Consider the following 16925-nt stretch of genomic DNA (forward strand, 5'->3'; position numbering starts at 1 on the left):
GATTAAGGTGATCAGGTTGATGTTTGCTATTTTATGTTGTGGAAACTACCATCTGATGCTAGATTTTCATGGCCTTGTCCACATTGTTAATGGTTTACAATCTGCTGGTCAATTTTGTTTTTTCTTGTTACCCAACTACTGTTAACATTTGGCTCCAGTTTGATTCTTCTGGGGCCTCATGTATAAACGGTGCGTACGCACAGAAATGTTGTGTAAAAATGTTTCCACGTTCAAATCACAATGTATAAAACCTAAACTTGGCTTAAGCCACACACATTTTCATGGTAGCTCATACCCTGTCGTACTCAAGTTCTCTGCTGGGTTTTGCAGACTGGCGGCACCCAGCGTCAAAGCAATGCTACTGTTCCTGTGTGGCTACCCTTTCTTTTTTAGATCCACATCCCTGACGCGGCTTTATAAATACACTGAAGTTAACTGCATGTTGTTTATTAGTTTAATGCATCTGATTGTAATTAACCTGTAACAATATAATGGTCCACGGAATGGTCAAACTATTCCAAATACCATAACTGCTTTAGCGTTGTTACTCTCACTGCACCTTCTTCTTCTTTCAGCTGCTCCCATTAGGAGTTGCCACAGCGGATCATCTTTTTCCATATTACTCTCACTGCACCACTCAGAGTATTTATATCACTGCATCTGAGTGGGCAATCACAGCTCTACAGCAGTTGATCAGAAAAAGAATTATCGGTATACAGCATCAAGCACACGCTGCCTCAGCCATGCTGTCTATTGAACTTCTCTCATATGACAATTGCTTCAGAGCCTTTCATCTTGGTTAAGAAACAGTTTCATCCCAAGAACTATAAACGCACTCAATCAGTCCATCAACTGCTCCTTGTAGAACTGTTTGTACAATCACCTCACTGTAAACTTGTGATACAGTTATAATATTGCACAACCTGAGCCACTTTATAAAGAGCATATTTACATATGATGACGATATCATTTTTAAGATGAAATGCAGCAAAATATGTTTATTATATTATACAGATAAAACTTTAACTTCATTTATATAATCTATATTGTTAATAATTAAACATGTGAGGACATGGTGTCGCTGCGCTAGCAAGGAGCTGGCGCTCTGTTCACGGATTATTCCTGCCTCACGCTGTATTCTTGCTGGGGCCGACGTGACAAGGGAAGGATAGATGGATAGAATAATTAAACATGTACTACGAAGATATTTCAATATTCCTTAAAAGTTTTGAAGAATCGGCATTCTAAGCTTACAGATGGCTTAATGTCTATTACAGAGCTGATTGTGTGGCGATTGGGTATTTGGTGAAAGAAAAGGAAGGACAGGAATTGGAGGTTAGTATGTTTGAAAGAGACAGTACTGCTGCAATAAAGTATTTCATCGAAGGTCGCGCATGGCGCAGCTAGCATCCTGAGACATGAACAATCACTGCGCCACCGTGTTCTCATGTTTAATAACATGCTTTAACTCCTATCATCATGAAAATGATATCAAGTAAACATTTCAGTCTTTTAATTATTCAGAGAGCTGTAATATCACTAATGTAAGGGATTCTGTGTCCTGTCGGAGGAAGAGAAAGCCCGGAAGCACGTAGTGATTCACACACACAGAGCACATAGAAGATCAAATACAAAACAAAGCATTTAACGTGCTACTTCAGTTACGATGGGATTTGAGAAACTAGTAAATTAAACGATTTTAAGATGAAGTTTATGATGTTCTACTTTAATGACAAAATCAACTACGTGATTAAAGTGTAGTACTAGGTTGTTGTACCGTGTTAGCCATTATGAATGTAGAGAAAAGCCAAGCAAAATGACACCTTTTATTGGCTAACTAAAAAGATTACAATATGCAAGCTTTCGAGGCAACTCAGGTCCCTTCTTCCCTTAAAGTGGAAATTTCGAGATTAAAGTTGACATTTCGTGCCTTTTTCCCACTGTGTGCCTTTTTTATTTCTCTGTACCCTAATAAGCTTTCATATGACACTCAGACGGTGGGCTACGATTTGCCTTTTCACAGCGACTTTGATATGTGACAACTTCTTTTTTATTTTGGGCACTGTGCGACTTTGTGAACTTGAGCTTTTAAGTTTCTCCGACACGCTATGTCACTCGATCAACTTCTTTTTGTTGTTTATAAGACTATTTAAACCAACAAATAGTACGTTTTCCCTTGCCACTACTTGGTATTCGCTGAAATTCTATTTTCCCTCATGTTTTTGTCATTGCCCTTTCATAGAACGCTGAGCTTAAGAGCTATTTTTTTCATTGATCTGCATATTCTTAAGAGGCGTAATTCTGGGAGGAGTTGGGCCGGGACAGCAGGCGCATGCACGCACGTTAATTTTCACGTTGATTTATGTAGCAGAAGAATGTGGAAGCTGGCGTACGCACAGATTTATGCATCTGGATTTTTTTGTGCGCCAAGCACATTCCCGCTTTTGTGCTTACGTCATGTTATAGTGCGAATTCTATGCATGGCATTATGCATGAGGCCCCAGGTCTTGGAATCATCTGCACTGCTTCCTGACAAAAATTGTTGGTTCACTTTCTGAGGTTTCCTAATTTACTGTCAATCATCTGAGGCCTCATTTATAAAACTTTGCGTGATTTAGAGTGTGAAAATACAGGAAAATATGTATGGCAAAAAAAATCCAAGTTATCAAACCTGGCGTACGCACATTTCTAAGCAATTTTCCTTTTATAAATCTTAATCACCTTGTAAATGTGCATTCATGAACTCGCCTCAAACCCCATCCTGAAACAACCCTATATATACAATGCTAATCACCCTCATGTATATGTAATCAGGAATCTGCAGACCTTCATTGGGTGGTAGTAAAGACATGTGACACATCCAATAGTACAAGATAGACGTTCTCATCTCTAAATTAGGGGCATGCAAAGAACTTTTATTTGGTGACCTAAGCATGGGTGTCAACAACAAGCATAAATATGGTGAATGGCAATATGTTGCTGCTGCTGTAAATGCTGTGAGGTCCTGCAATACCATGCCTGAAATACAAGAAAAAAGGTCCGACCACTGGGAACAAAACAGATTGATAGTCAGCGACAGAGAGAGCATGTAATGGGAGAAGGAAAAAAACACATCAACGCTCTCTGATTTTGATCTCTAAATTGCATCTGTAGTTAAAGATGCCTTTTATGCAGCATTATGACAGAACAGTCCTGACAACTCATCTTAGCACAGATGACTTGCATGTTAACAGAATATCACTGCTTACCATTAACAAAAGCAGCTTCATTCTCGCTACGTGTCCTTATTGCAATATAAGTTTAGTAAAGTGCTCCGATTATGTTAGGAAAACCAGAAACTGGTGCAAATTGTCTTTTTATGTCGGTAACAACATTTTATGTTTTATGTACACGCATCCACACCATATGAAAACTGGATGTAGATCTTTGTCGCTTAAGGGCTTTCAACACAGCAGGCAAGACGGAGCAAAGCTTGGCTCAGATATTCTTGATCTGTCGGCCAGTTCACTGAGAAGTGACAACAAGGAGTCTAAACTGATGAAAACAAAAAAAAGTTCTTCAGTTCAAATATGCCGTATTGGTCCTCTTAAAATACAGTCTATGAATGATATTCATCACTTTTGAGCTTTAATATGTTTGTCATGTTAACGCACATAATAATAACAGCTCGGTGATTTGAACTGCTATGTGTGTGCGTCGTCATTTAGCTGGTTTGGCTTAATTTCCCTACTTGATCAAGGATGTCGTCATTTCCCAGTTTCTCCAAAATGTTGCGTATGCGCGAGACAGAGTTGCCGTAAATATACGCAAGTTAACAAATGAGACCCCAGGTTATGATCTTGGCTTACCTTTTTCATTTTGAACTCTCTCCTGATTACAATTCCAATTGAAATCTCTCCAACTAAATGTTAATTGTAATATATTCTGATAAAATTTCCAATTTCACATATAGTGATTTGATTAAACTATTTTTTCTTCTAGGTTTTATAACAATATAGCTTCTTTTTTAATTTTGCATGTCTTATGTTTGATGTTACTCAGTGTTTTTCAGCCACAACAACGTCACTGCAGCTGTTAAACCCGAATTTTATTAGGTTAGAGAGCTAAAAAGTAGCGTGATGATGTATGCAGGAAGTCATGAAGCACCTTGTATTCTGTATTTTGTGTGTTTTCCATCAACATAGCAATTAAACGAGTCTTATTACAAATGGAGGGGTCGGAGTCGGTGGCACCAGAAATGTTGGAGTCAAAGTTTTGTGTGCTGACTTCACAGGAATAAACAGATAAGCTAGTCTAAAAGTAACTGCACATTCATCCTTTATGTAACCCATATATGTCATGATCTGGTTTATAAACTTAAGCTTTTCCACCTGTCCCTTGGCCTATAAAAATAATTTGAGTATCGTTTTCAGGGTTTTCGCATTCTCCCGTGGCACCATCTTGTTTTCCCTGATGACACTGCCATGTGGGAGACGCGAGGCTGCATTGCTTGGTGACGGTTTCCAGAGGTAACGCTTCATGAGTCACTACCATTACATTTTAAAAAACCCTACCTAATTCATCCAAGGTTGAATTCCTGAAAGAAAAAAACTTTGCGCCATTTCTTATTGTGAGTTTTTTTTGATTTTTCTAGTTGCATTTTTTTATGCCCTCTGATTATTGTTTAAACAAAGATAACACTTTGTATCATTTCATATTGTTAGTTTTTGATTTTACTAATTTTGACATTTTGTTTCGCCTTCTGATTACGGTTTACACAAAAATAAAACTTTGTGCCATTTCTTATTGTGAGTTTTTTTATTTTTCTAGTTGCATTTTTTCTGCTCTCTGATTACGGTATACACAAAGAAACTTTGCAACATTTCATATCGTTCGTTTTTGATTTTACTAGTTACGACTTTTTGTTTCGCCCAAAGATTACCGTTTACACAAACATAAAACTTTCTGTCATTTCATATCGTTCGTTTTTGATTTTACTAGTTACGACATTTTGTTTCGTCCTCTGATTATGTTTTAAACAAAGATAACACTTGGCATCATTTCATATTGTTAGTTTTTGATTTTACTAGTTATGACTTTTCATTTCACTCACTGATTACGGTTTACGTAACGAAAAAATTTTGCGTCATTTCATGTTGTTAGTTTTTGATTTTACTAGTTACGACATATTGTTTCTAGTTCTGATTACAGTTTACAAAAAAGTAAAACTTTGAGCCATTTCTTATGGCGAGTTTTTTTATTTTTCTAGTTGCATTTTTTCTGCCCTCTGATTACGGTATACAAAGAAACTTTGCGACATTTCATATTGTTAGTTTTTGATTTTACTAGTTACGACTTTTTGTTTCGCCCAAAGATTACCATTTACACAAACATAAAACTTTCTGTCATTTCATATCGTTCGTTTTTGATTTTACTAGTTACAACTTTTCATTTCACTCACTGATTACGGTTTACGTAACGAAAAAATTTTGCGTCATTTCATGTTGTTAGTTTTTGATTTTACTAGTTACGACATTTTGTTTTATCCTCTGATTATGGTTTAAACAAAGATAACACTTTCTGTCATTTCACATTGTTAATTTTTGATTTTATTAGTTATGATTTTTTCTTTCACCCACTGATTACGGTTTACAAAAATATAAAACTTTGCATCACTTCCTATTGTTATTTTTGATTTTACTATTTACGACTTTTTGTTTTGCCTTCTTAGTTTTTGATTTTTCTAGTTATGCTTATTTCTGATCTCTGATTATGGTTTACACAAAGATAAAACTTTGTATCGTTTCATATTGTTAGTTTTTGATTTTACTAGTTACAACTTTTTAATTTCTGCTTTCTGATTACTAGTTTATGTCTCGATTCTTTTATCCCCAGTTACGTGTACCCTTTTTTCGCTTGTGACTTACCACTCTGTTTTCTGATCATGAGTCTTGGTACATGTTACTGAGCTTTGTTATTCAATTATTGTCTTCCCAGCTCTGACCCCGAGTGCATACTGACTCCTCTCTGTCGTGCCCTGTTTCTGTTCTCTGTCACCTTGCGCAAACAGTACAACATACACATTTCAGAGACACAGGTGCTGAGGCCAATTGTGGCAGCCACACTCATAAAGAGCCAATTTGGGGTTGTCAGTTAATCTAACACGCACATCCTTGAGATGCAGAAGACTTTGAGTACACGGAGGAAAAACCCACAGAGAACATGTGGATTTGAACCCAGGACCCGCAAAGCAGTGATACTACATCACAGTCGGATAGGACCAGGGTTCTCACAATGTATATGGAGAGCGGACCAAAAAGTAAAAATATAAAAATCCATACAGTGTGCATTTTTCACTTACCTACTGTTTGTCAGGTAAACTTGTGGGGTAACCTGACTGTTGGTTCTATCCACTGTCTTCCTTTTCTGTTTGAAATCACTGATAAGAAGGGTGGCCTTTACCAAAATTTAGATTGTAATGGATTTGCAGTCAGAATGGAGAGAAATGATGGAGGAGAGCAACAAACACGCAGGGGAAAGTGGAGCAATGAGATGAATATTTTAAGCAGTAAAGTGGTCCCCTCAGCCCACGGGAAACGTGACTGCATGAGCAGATTATACGACATCCTAAAGCCTGTAGAAAAAGCCAGACATGCTGTGGACTCTCACCAGAAGAAAACCAGTGGAGTGTGATGCGGACAAAGAAGGCACACCCTGAGAAAGCAGCTGGATATGACCAAAGAAACCAGATGTGCGGGTCAAATCTGAACAGTGAAGTGGATATGAAAAATAGAAAAACAAGCAGCATAGACTCACCAGAATCTGCAAATTCTGAGGAAAGAAGGAGGGAAAAAGAGAATAGAAAACACATTCTTGGTAAGTCAGAACAGCAGATTGTTTAAAAATCTGATTTGATGGGAGTGCAAACAACAATACACACGTATAAACACCATGAGACCACCCAGCCGTCATACCACTCAGGAAAGAAAGAAGAATAGACTTTGGCATGAAAACTGCAATTCAATCCCAGAACAGCAGCAAAAGAGCTTGTGAAGATGCTGAAGGACACAAGTAGACAAGTATGGATATCCACAGTACAAGTCCGATCTCGACACAACCTGAAAGGCTTCTCAGCAAGGAAGAAGCCACTGCTGCAAAGATTCCAAAGAAAAGCCACACTGCAGTTTACAATGGCACATGGGGACAAAGAGGAGATATGTCCTCTGGTCTGACGAGTCCAAGAATTGTTTGGCCATAATGACCATCATTACGTTTGGTGGAAAAAGGGTGAGGCTTGCAAGCCAAAGACCAACATCTCAACTGTCAAGCATGGTGGGGGAAGAATCGTGCTGTGGGGGCTGTAGGAGGGACTGGTGCACTTCACAAAATAGATGGCATCACAAGGAAGGAAAATGATGGAGATACACTGAAGGAACATCTCAAGAGCTCAGTAAGGAAATTGAAGCACAGTCGCAAATGGGTCTTCCAAATAGAAAAGGACCCCAAGCAGACTTCCAACATGGTGGCAAAATGGCTGAAGGACAACAAGATCAAGGTATTGGAGTGGCCCTCTAGCTCTGACCTCACTCTGATTGAACTGAAGAAGTGTGTGCCAGCAAGGAGGTCTGTCCCAGTTACACCAGTTCTGTCTGGAGGAATGGGCCAAAATTCTAGCAACTTATTGTAAGAAGTTTGTGGAAGGTGACTCAAAACGTTTGGCTCAAATTAAAGGCAATGCTACCCAACAGTAACAAAGAATATGTAGACTTGTGTCCCACTGGAATTGTCATATAGTCATTAAAAAGGGAAATAATCTGTGAACGCTGATAGAAATAACGGCTTTTGCCCTGCACAAAGTTGATGTCATAAACAATATGCCAAATTTATAGACTGTTAGCATAAAATCTGTGGAGGGCTTATAAAATGAATTTTAAAGACTTCACCTTAAATGTATGTAAACTTCTGAATGCAACTGTAACTCTTCTGTATACTGTCTTTAATGTCACCTTAAAAGTCTAGTATACAAGGTCTGACACAAAAAAAATAAAATGAGCCTAAGCCACTACCGCTGCATCACAGAGAGTATTTTAACCCATTGTATTTCGGTGTGGTATCTCAACTGCACAGATCTGAAAGCTCTCCAGCAGGTTGTGTTAAGAGATGAGAACATCTTCTAGCCCTGGAGGACATCTATAGCACATGCTGCCTCAGGAAAGCCACTAACAACTGTATGGATTCCACTCAGCCATACCACAGTCTATTTGAACTTCTCCCATCCAGCAAATGCTTCAGAGCCTTTACTGCACGGACTTTGAGACTCAGAACCAGTTTCATCTCAAGAGCTATAAATGCACTCACTCGTTGGTAGAACACTTGACACTATATGCATATGTACCTTGTACCTTGTTTTCATACTTTATATTTGTATTGTTTTATTGTGCTATGTTTGTAATTTTGTGGGAAGGTTATTTTTTTTTTACTTTCTCGTATATGAAGTACTAGCAAAATACCCGCGCTTCGCAGCGAAGTAGTGTGTTAAAGAAGCAATGAAAAAGAAAAGGAAACATTTTGAAAATAACGTAACATGATTGTCAATCTATTTGTTTTGTCACTGTTGTGAGTGATGAGTGTTGCTGTCATATATATATTTGCACACACACACATAAACATATATATATACATATCTATACATATACACATATATATACACACATACATACATACACCCACATATATACACACACATATATAAACATATATATACATATACATACATATCTACATATATACACACACAGCTATTTCGTATCAGTGCAATACGCTGCTTGTTAAAACGGATGACTCCCGCTCTTACGTGCAAGTCTGCGTGGATATTATGAACTATCGTATTTGTTCAAGTTCTATTTAAATTTTAAATAGAAGGAATTTTTATTTAGTCGACAGAAATATCTTTGGTAGGAATGGTAAAAACAGACAGGAATATTATTCCTGAATAAATCAACTCAAACTTTAAACAACTTATAATATTTTGCTCTCCATAAAAATATATCCTGTCTAAATTATACAAGTTAGAAATAAAGTAAACGTTAAAAGAACAAACATTCAAATTTCTTTACTCTTATGTAATTTTATATAAAAAATAAACTTAGATTTTAAATATCCCAAAAGATTTTGCTCTCCATAAAAATATATCCTGTCAAAATTATACAAATTCAAATATGAACATGCTGCATAACAAAACCTGGAAATATAAATAAAATGTGTTCCTTTCAGCAATAACAAATCAAATCATTCAGTTGTCTTTGCTCATATGTCATTTTAGAGCTGGACGCCTGGCATCTTTTTGGCCACAGGTTCGTTTCTGTTTGGTGTGAGGTTCTGTGTTGTGGAGATTCTCAGGATGGACTGCAGGTGCTCATCAGTGAGGCGACTCCTGTGTGCTGTTTTGTTAGTCTTTATCACTGAGAAGAGCTTCTCACACAGATATGTGCTACCAAACATGCACAAGGTTCGAGCCGCATGTAGACGGACTTTTTTTGTTCTTCAAAGTCACCAAAGCGCCGTGCAAACTCAGTGCGCTCAGTTTATCAGCAAAGTGCGTATTTGGGAACACCGTAGTGACGACTTGGTTTAACATTACTTGGCAACAGGGAAAGTGGGGCAAGTGCACTGGTGCATTTGTGTCTCCCATAAAAGCAGCTTCACTTGAAATCACTTTGTGATTGTGCACGGGTAAAAACGTCCGCTGAAGTGTCAGATTCTTATTTAATTCTTCTGCTTTCTGTATCTTCTGCATTGCATTCAGGTCTTTCAGGTTACCCTGATGTTTTGTCTCATAGTGCCGTCTTAGATTAAATTCTGTAATTACAGCCACATTAGCTCCACAAATGAGACACACGGGTTCAGTAAACATATACTCAGCCTCCCATCGGTTTTTAAAGGCTCTATTTTCAGAATCAACTTTTCTCTTCAGCATCGTGTGAGCTAGCTTCGCAATAACTTGCAGCATCATAAGCTAGACTTGATTAACGCGGTAAGTGTTGGCAAGGCAGCTGAAGCGCTGCATTATGGGATCTGTAGTTTATTGTGTTACCAGCGCTTCATATACCGGGCCATTAATAACAATAATACAGTATATAAAATGATCTCGGGCCGGATATAATTACGCCGGGCGGATGTGGCCCGTGGCCCTTGAGTTTGACACATATGGACTAAATAGAACTTGAAAAGATATATTTTTTCAAATGTGATCGCGCAATTCAGATAGAGTTGACGCAAGACTACAGCCTGCATGCCTCAATAAGTCATCCTCCCTCGCTCTTACTTTTTACCGTTCATCTAATGAATACACTGAGTATGGCTTTACCAAAACAATCATTGATGGCGAATAAAGTATCCATTATTCGAGTATGTAGATCGGGATATATATATACATATATATATACCCGCGTATCGCAGCGAGAGTAGTGTGTTAAAGAAGCTATGAAAAGAAAAGGGAACATTTTAAAAATAGCGTAACATGACTGTCAATATACAGTATTTGTTTTGTGAGTGTTACTGAGTGTTGCTGTCATCAAGGATTTGATTATCATTATTTCTTTCAATCAGGTTCGTATTTGTAGGATGTGTTGTGTTCAAGTTACATTCCGTGTTTGTCAATCGTTGTAAAGATGACAGGTTTCATTCATCGATTCGTTTCTTACTGCATCAATAAACAGCTCGTCTTCTTCTTTATCTGAGACCTGACACACTGCATGCACGGGTTTTTTACACTGTCTTCCTTTAGCGGGACATTGACTTTTCCAACGTGTGCTTTGTTTCCGCAGTAGCTGGATTTATGAATATGCTTATCAGGCGCTTCATATTTTTGCTGCCTTTTCAATTGTGTAATTGGTTTTGTTCAGCTCTTTGGAACTGTTGCTTTTATCTGTGCACTGCGTCAGTTCCGTGAGCCACTCGGTGTACATGCATCGAAGGTTCCCAGCTGTGCTGGTGCCATCTCGTGCTATGTCCATGGCTGTATTTAATGTTACCTTAGTCCTGGCACTTAAAACTTTCTCTCGCAGTTTAGCTGAGTTTGTGTCAAACACCACCCTGACCATCTCATCTTCCTCTCCATAAGCACAGTCCTTCACCCGTGAATATTTACCCGTGGCAGTTTGCTATTGGATTGCCGCGGACGGACGGCCTTATATGGGCAGGCACTAAATTACAAGCGCCAGCGCAGCCTGTCTATGAACTTAATTTAAAGTGTAGGTTTACATCGTGCTTTGTTTCCGAAGTAGCAGAACTCATGAATATGGTTGTATATGTCACTCGCTCGCTTCTTATTGTTTTGCTGCCTTCTCAATTATATAATGCATGTTTTCTTCAGCGCTTTTTGGAGGTCTTCCTGGTTTTCTATGTACTGCGTGATTACGTGGGAGGCGTGATGATGTCACACGAAACTCCGCCCCCACGGCGTTCAAGCTCATCTCCATTACAGTAAATGGAAAAACAGCTTCCAGTTATGACCATTACGCGTAGAATTTCGAAATGAAACCTGCCCAACTTTTGTAAGGAAGCTGTAAGGAATGAACCTGCCAAATTTCAGCCTTCCACCCACACGGGAAGTTGGAGAATTAGTGATGAGTCAGTGAGTGAGTGAGTGAGTGAGTGAGTGAGGGCTTTGCCTTTTATTAGTATAGATAGGGAAAGTATTGTAATCGTCCAGAAATTCGACCTCGAGATTTTAATGAATCTCAATGTTTTAGACCTCCCTGAGTCCGAAAATACCATTTTTGGAATTATGACTATGTGTCTGTCTGTGTGTGCGTATTGTGAAAGCCATCCTGACCACAGACAGACAGACACCGTCTTAAGTCCACCACACATGATTTATTTACAAATATTTTCAAATTCAAAGTCCCAAGTCCCGCACAGCACACAGTGCTTCCAGCACCAAACACCTCTCTTTCTTGACCTCTCAATGGTCCTCTTCGGGCCGCCTTCTCCCACTCTCCGAAGCTTTGTCTTCTGCCACCCGACACCAGCTCCCTGAATGTTGGAAGGTGGACCCTTTTATGTTGCCCTGGATATGCTCCAGGTGCCCCTTGACAAACTTCTACCGGCACTTCCTGGTGTGGCGGAAGTGCAGGCTGAGCAACCGGAAGCACTCCAGGTGACCCTGGAATACCTCCCGCCAGCACTGCCTGGTGTGGCGGAAGTGCTGGCTTCCAGGGCTTCAGGATCCAGAACCCACCCCCTGGCGGTGGCCACAGGCCCCTATAGGGTTGAGCTTCCCAGCTGGGTTCCCATGCCCCCATAGCAACCAGGGTGGCTGTCCTCTCCTGGCAGAGGCGCTATATAGGCATCCCGGCTGGGTGACAGTATGTAAACACGATAACTTGAGTATGCTTTCACTTTCATCAAACAAATTTCGAATACAAGTATTAGGTATAAAACATAGATTTCTATAAACTTTTGAGCTATTTCTGCTAACCAGAAGTGGTCCTTTTTTATTCATGCAGCTGTAGTGTCCAATTTATTCAACTTTAGTTTTATAATAATTGTTCAATATATTATTACATTGATTTCATTTGTTATTGATGGTTCTTTAATGTACATAATATAAAAATATAATCATTGTCTTGCGGTTTACTCCTCAAATATCCATCCCCATATCTGATTATTCGAGAAAGTCCAGGGGAGACCACTCCTAATTTTTTTTTTTGAGGAGGAGTTGCATATTGAATCTCATTGTACTGTGTACAATGACAATAAAGAAATTCAGTTCAATTCATCAATTCAATTCAAAGAACATTAAGGTGAACTCCAAACAGGTCAGAGACAAAGTTGTGGGGAAGTATTGATTTAGGGATGGGATATACAAAAATATGGCAAACTTTGAATATCCCACAGATCACTATGAAATCCATTATAACAAAATAGAAAGGATATGGCTACAAACCTGACAAGAGAAGGCCGCCCACCAAAACCCACAGACTGGGCAAGAAGGGCATTCATCAAAGATACAACAAAGACATTAAGAATAACACTGAAGGAGATGCAAGGATCCACAGTGGAGATGGGAGTATCTGACCATAGGACCACTTTAAGCCTTATACTCTACGGAAGGGGGATTTATGAAAGAGTGGCCAGAAAAAATACCATTGCTTAAAGAATAAAAATTAAGAAGTTTGGAGTTTGCTCAACAGCATGTGGCGGACTCTCCAAACACATTTAAGAAGGTTCTCCGGTCAGATGAGACTAAAATTGAACTTTTTGGCCATCATGGGAAATGCCACATGTGGTGCAAACCCAACCCTTCCCATCACACTGAGAACACCATTGTCACAGTGAAACATGGTGGTAGCGACATCATGCTGTGTGCACAGCAAAACTGAAAGGTTGTGATGTGGATGGCACTAAATACAGGGCAGTTCTTGAGGAAAACCTGTTTGAGTCTGCCAGAGATTTGAGACTGAGATGAAGGTTCACCTTCCAGCAGGACAATGAATGACCCTAAACAGACTGCTAAAGTGAAACTGGAGGGGTTTAAATGCCATCCATCCATTATCCAACCCGCTGAATCCGAACAAAGGGGTCTGCTGGAGCCAACCCCAGCCAACAAGGCAGGAACCAATCCCAGGCAGGGTGCCAACCCACTGCAGGACACACACAAACACACCAAGCACACACTAGGGCCAATTTAGAATCACCAAGCCACCTAACCTGAATGTCTCTGGACTGTGGGAGAAGGCCGGAGCGCCTGGAGGAAACCCACGCAGACACGGGGAGAACATGCAAACTCCACACAGGGAGGACCCGGGAAGAGAAACCTGGTCTCCTAACTGCGAGGCAGCAGCGCTACCACTGCGCCACCGTGCCACCCATTGGGTTTAAATGGAAACATTGAAATGTCTTGGAATGGCTGAGTCAACGCATAAACCTATCATTTTTACTTCCATAAGATTTGCATGTGTTCGGCTAACTTCGATAAAATATTTGCAATTTATTTTTTTTAAAGTGCTTTAATAACTGTTAAAATGCCTTGTGTGGTTTTTGGTAGTAATTCTAATCCCAAAAACAAAGAATAAATTATTTATTCTTATTTAATTTTTTTATGTAAAGAAACAATTAAATATGTTTTAATTTTTAAAAATCTCGCAAACGAGAACATCGATGAAGTCAATCTGCGCGAAACAAACGTATTTTCATCCGAGAAATATTATACCGCTGTTAGTTGTATCATGAAAATAACCCAATACGCAGTAAATTATTTAACTCAATTTGGCATTATTGGCTACGCTGCCAGTGTGGTGCAGTCGCGCCCATTATCACCTGATCTACTGTTACCCGAATGTTCGCAACAGATACCGATACGTCTCGAACTTTCTGGACTGAAGATACGAGACTATAAAAGCAGCAGCAGCAGCACCGCTTGTCAGTTAGTCATTAGATCTATGCCTTAGAAATGTTTTATTTTAATTTTAGTTATAATGCATTCATTGTAATTATATGCTTGCAAATTTAAATCTGAAATAAAAATGTAAAATATTAATTTTGATGTCTTGTTCATTTATTCGATGCCCCCCTTGTACAGCCCCACAGTTTGAGAACCGCTGCTTTAGGTTCAACAGACTCCTTTCATTCCTCCAAATACCTCCCAAACAGTCTGTCTTCACACTACAATCACAATATTCTCCTCCTCCTCTTCTCCCTGGGTGAGCTTCATCCTCCTCCACTCCCACTCCAACTCACCCAGGTCAGGCCGAGGGGCTCCTTGTCAAGCCAGACCTGGGAGTACTTCGGCTACAACAATATTCCATCTGGGAAGTAATTCCCAGTAAGGCGGATCCTCTACCTCGCCAGCTTCCTCCTAGGACCCCAACAGCCGGTCCATTTAGTCTAGAACGCCCATACAGCCCTGTCGGTGTCCAAAAGCGAGACTGACATTCAGTGAACTGGAGAAACCCAGGGCCCCGGCAGGAGGTCTCCTGCTGTCCATCTATTATAAGGGCCTCCCTGTAGTGATGAGTGAACATCACTGAATTTACTTTGCCATGAGGTCGATGAATTTGTGGAAATGTTTGAAATTTTTCCCAAATTTCTCAATAAGAAAGGAGAAACAGAAATAGTTATGAATGGATTATAATGGTGCCATGGTCTTTTAAGTGCTCCTGAGGGCCAGAGAAGTGTCTGACACTGATGCTGGATGGATATTGTGGTCAAATAGTGACCTGAGCTATCAGGCCGTCATGCTAACCACTATACCTCCTCTAGATAGATTAATACAAGTCAGTATCAGAACAATAAAACTTCTTCAAACGACAGGAGCAGGAAGCATGACTTGACCCCAACAGATTTCACAGCAGGTAGTCACCTCTATCAAATCAAAAAGAATTTATTAATTTATTTTTTGACCCTGACGTGCGTGCTTGCTCACTGCTGCTGCTACCACAAACGCACAACACTAAAGCACTCCTTCTTGTTTCCATCAACTGCACAGCACTCTGGGTAATGCTAATAATGAAGTAGGCATACGTATCACACAAAGGTCACATATAAGATCATGCAAACGACATTACCTTCAAGATACAAAATAATCAACACATTCCCAGTTTCATTCTACCTGCGGATTTTGTGTTTTAGTGTATTCATAAGGTTTCAGCTCATTTTTAACATACCAGTAAAGCAGTTCTCAATAAATCCATACCAGAAAAAAATTTATTTACCCAGTACAGTGGTTGGTTCAGCCTACTAGGATCACTCGGGGGCTATTCTCTCCAAAATTGGCTGCTACAGCTTTGTAATGTCATGCTGGCCTCCCAAAGCAACATGGGACATTGGTAAAAAAAACAAATTCAGATGTGAGTGTCAGTAGGCTTTGTGCCTGAGGAACCAAGTTACCTGAATTATTCTATAACATTTCAGTAATTATTTATTTGCCACTCTGATGCTGATTTTTCTGATCATAAAATAAGTCATTATGATAGCAATTGACGAGAACAATTCGTAATTTATTGCAGAATGACGGTATTTGAGCGTTCCTCTAGAGTGCCTCTCTCTCTTGCATGATTTGGCCCAAAAACTAATCAGCACATCGAGTTTCGAGTTTGGTATTTTTCTATCCAGTCCTTTTAACTCTAGACCACCCTCAAGAAACCGTGACACACACACAGACACACACACCCATTACCTGGTATCGATGTTTTCGGTATTATTTTTAGGGGACCCTAAAACGGTGAGATCCATCGAAAAACGGAGATCGAAATTTTAAAGAATCTAAAACTTTCACTTCTTCCCCATAGATGATAGGTTATGGTGGGGGAGGATGCATGGCAAAAATGGAATCCCTTCCTGACAATGTTGTACTGTATACAGTATAGATATATTGCTCAAAAGAATTAAAGGAACACTTTTTAATCAGAGTATAGCATAAAGTCAATGAAACTTATGGGATATTAATCTGGTCAGTTAAGTAGCAGAGAGGGTTGTTAATCAGTTTCAGCTGCTGTGGTGTTAATGAAATTAACAACAGATGCACTAGAGGGGCAACAATGAGATGACCCCCAAAACAGGAATGGTTTAACAGGTGGAGGCCACTGACATTTTTCCCTCCTCATCTTTTCTGACTGTTTCTTCACTAGTTTTGCATTTGGCTACAGTCAGTGTCACTACTGGTAGCATGAGGCGATACCTGGACCCTACAGAGGTTGCACAGGTAGTCCAACTTCTCCAGGATGGCACATCAATACGTGTCATTGCCAGAAGGTTTGCTGTGTCTCCCTGCACAGTCTCAAGGGCATGGAGGAGATTCTAGGAGACAAGCAGTTACTCTAGGAGAGCTGGAGAGGGCCATAGAAGGTCCATAACCCATCAGCAGGACCAGTATCTGCTCCTTTGGGCAAGGAGGAACAGGATGAGCACTGCCAGAGCCCTACAAAATGACCTCCAGCAGGCCA

The 16925-nt window shown here is 39.7% G+C and overlaps 1 protein-coding gene across 4 annotated transcripts in view; it reads right to left on the reverse strand.

Annotated features, from left to right (window-relative positions):
• LOC120532350 (sodium/potassium/calcium exchanger 2-like) overlaps positions 1-16925 on the reverse strand; it is a 335842-nt gene that overhangs the window by 123127 nt on the left and 195790 nt on the right. For 3 of the 4 annotated variants that reach the window (XM_039758257.1, XM_039758256.1, XM_039758258.1), the window contains one exon: positions 6796-6810. The exons of the other annotated variant lie outside the window; for it this stretch is intronic. In XM_039758257.1, coding sequence (XP_039614191.1) covers positions 6796-6810 — 15 coding nt within the window. The remainder of the gene's footprint in view (positions 1-6795; positions 6811-16925) is intronic. 4 annotated transcript variants of the gene reach the window in all.

This window comes from Polypterus senegalus, chromosome 7 (assembly GCF_016835505.1).
Source record: "Polypterus senegalus isolate Bchr_013 chromosome 7, ASM1683550v1, whole genome shotgun sequence".
Lineage (NCBI taxonomy): Eukaryota > Metazoa > Chordata > Cladistia > Polypteriformes > Polypteridae > Polypterus > Polypterus senegalus.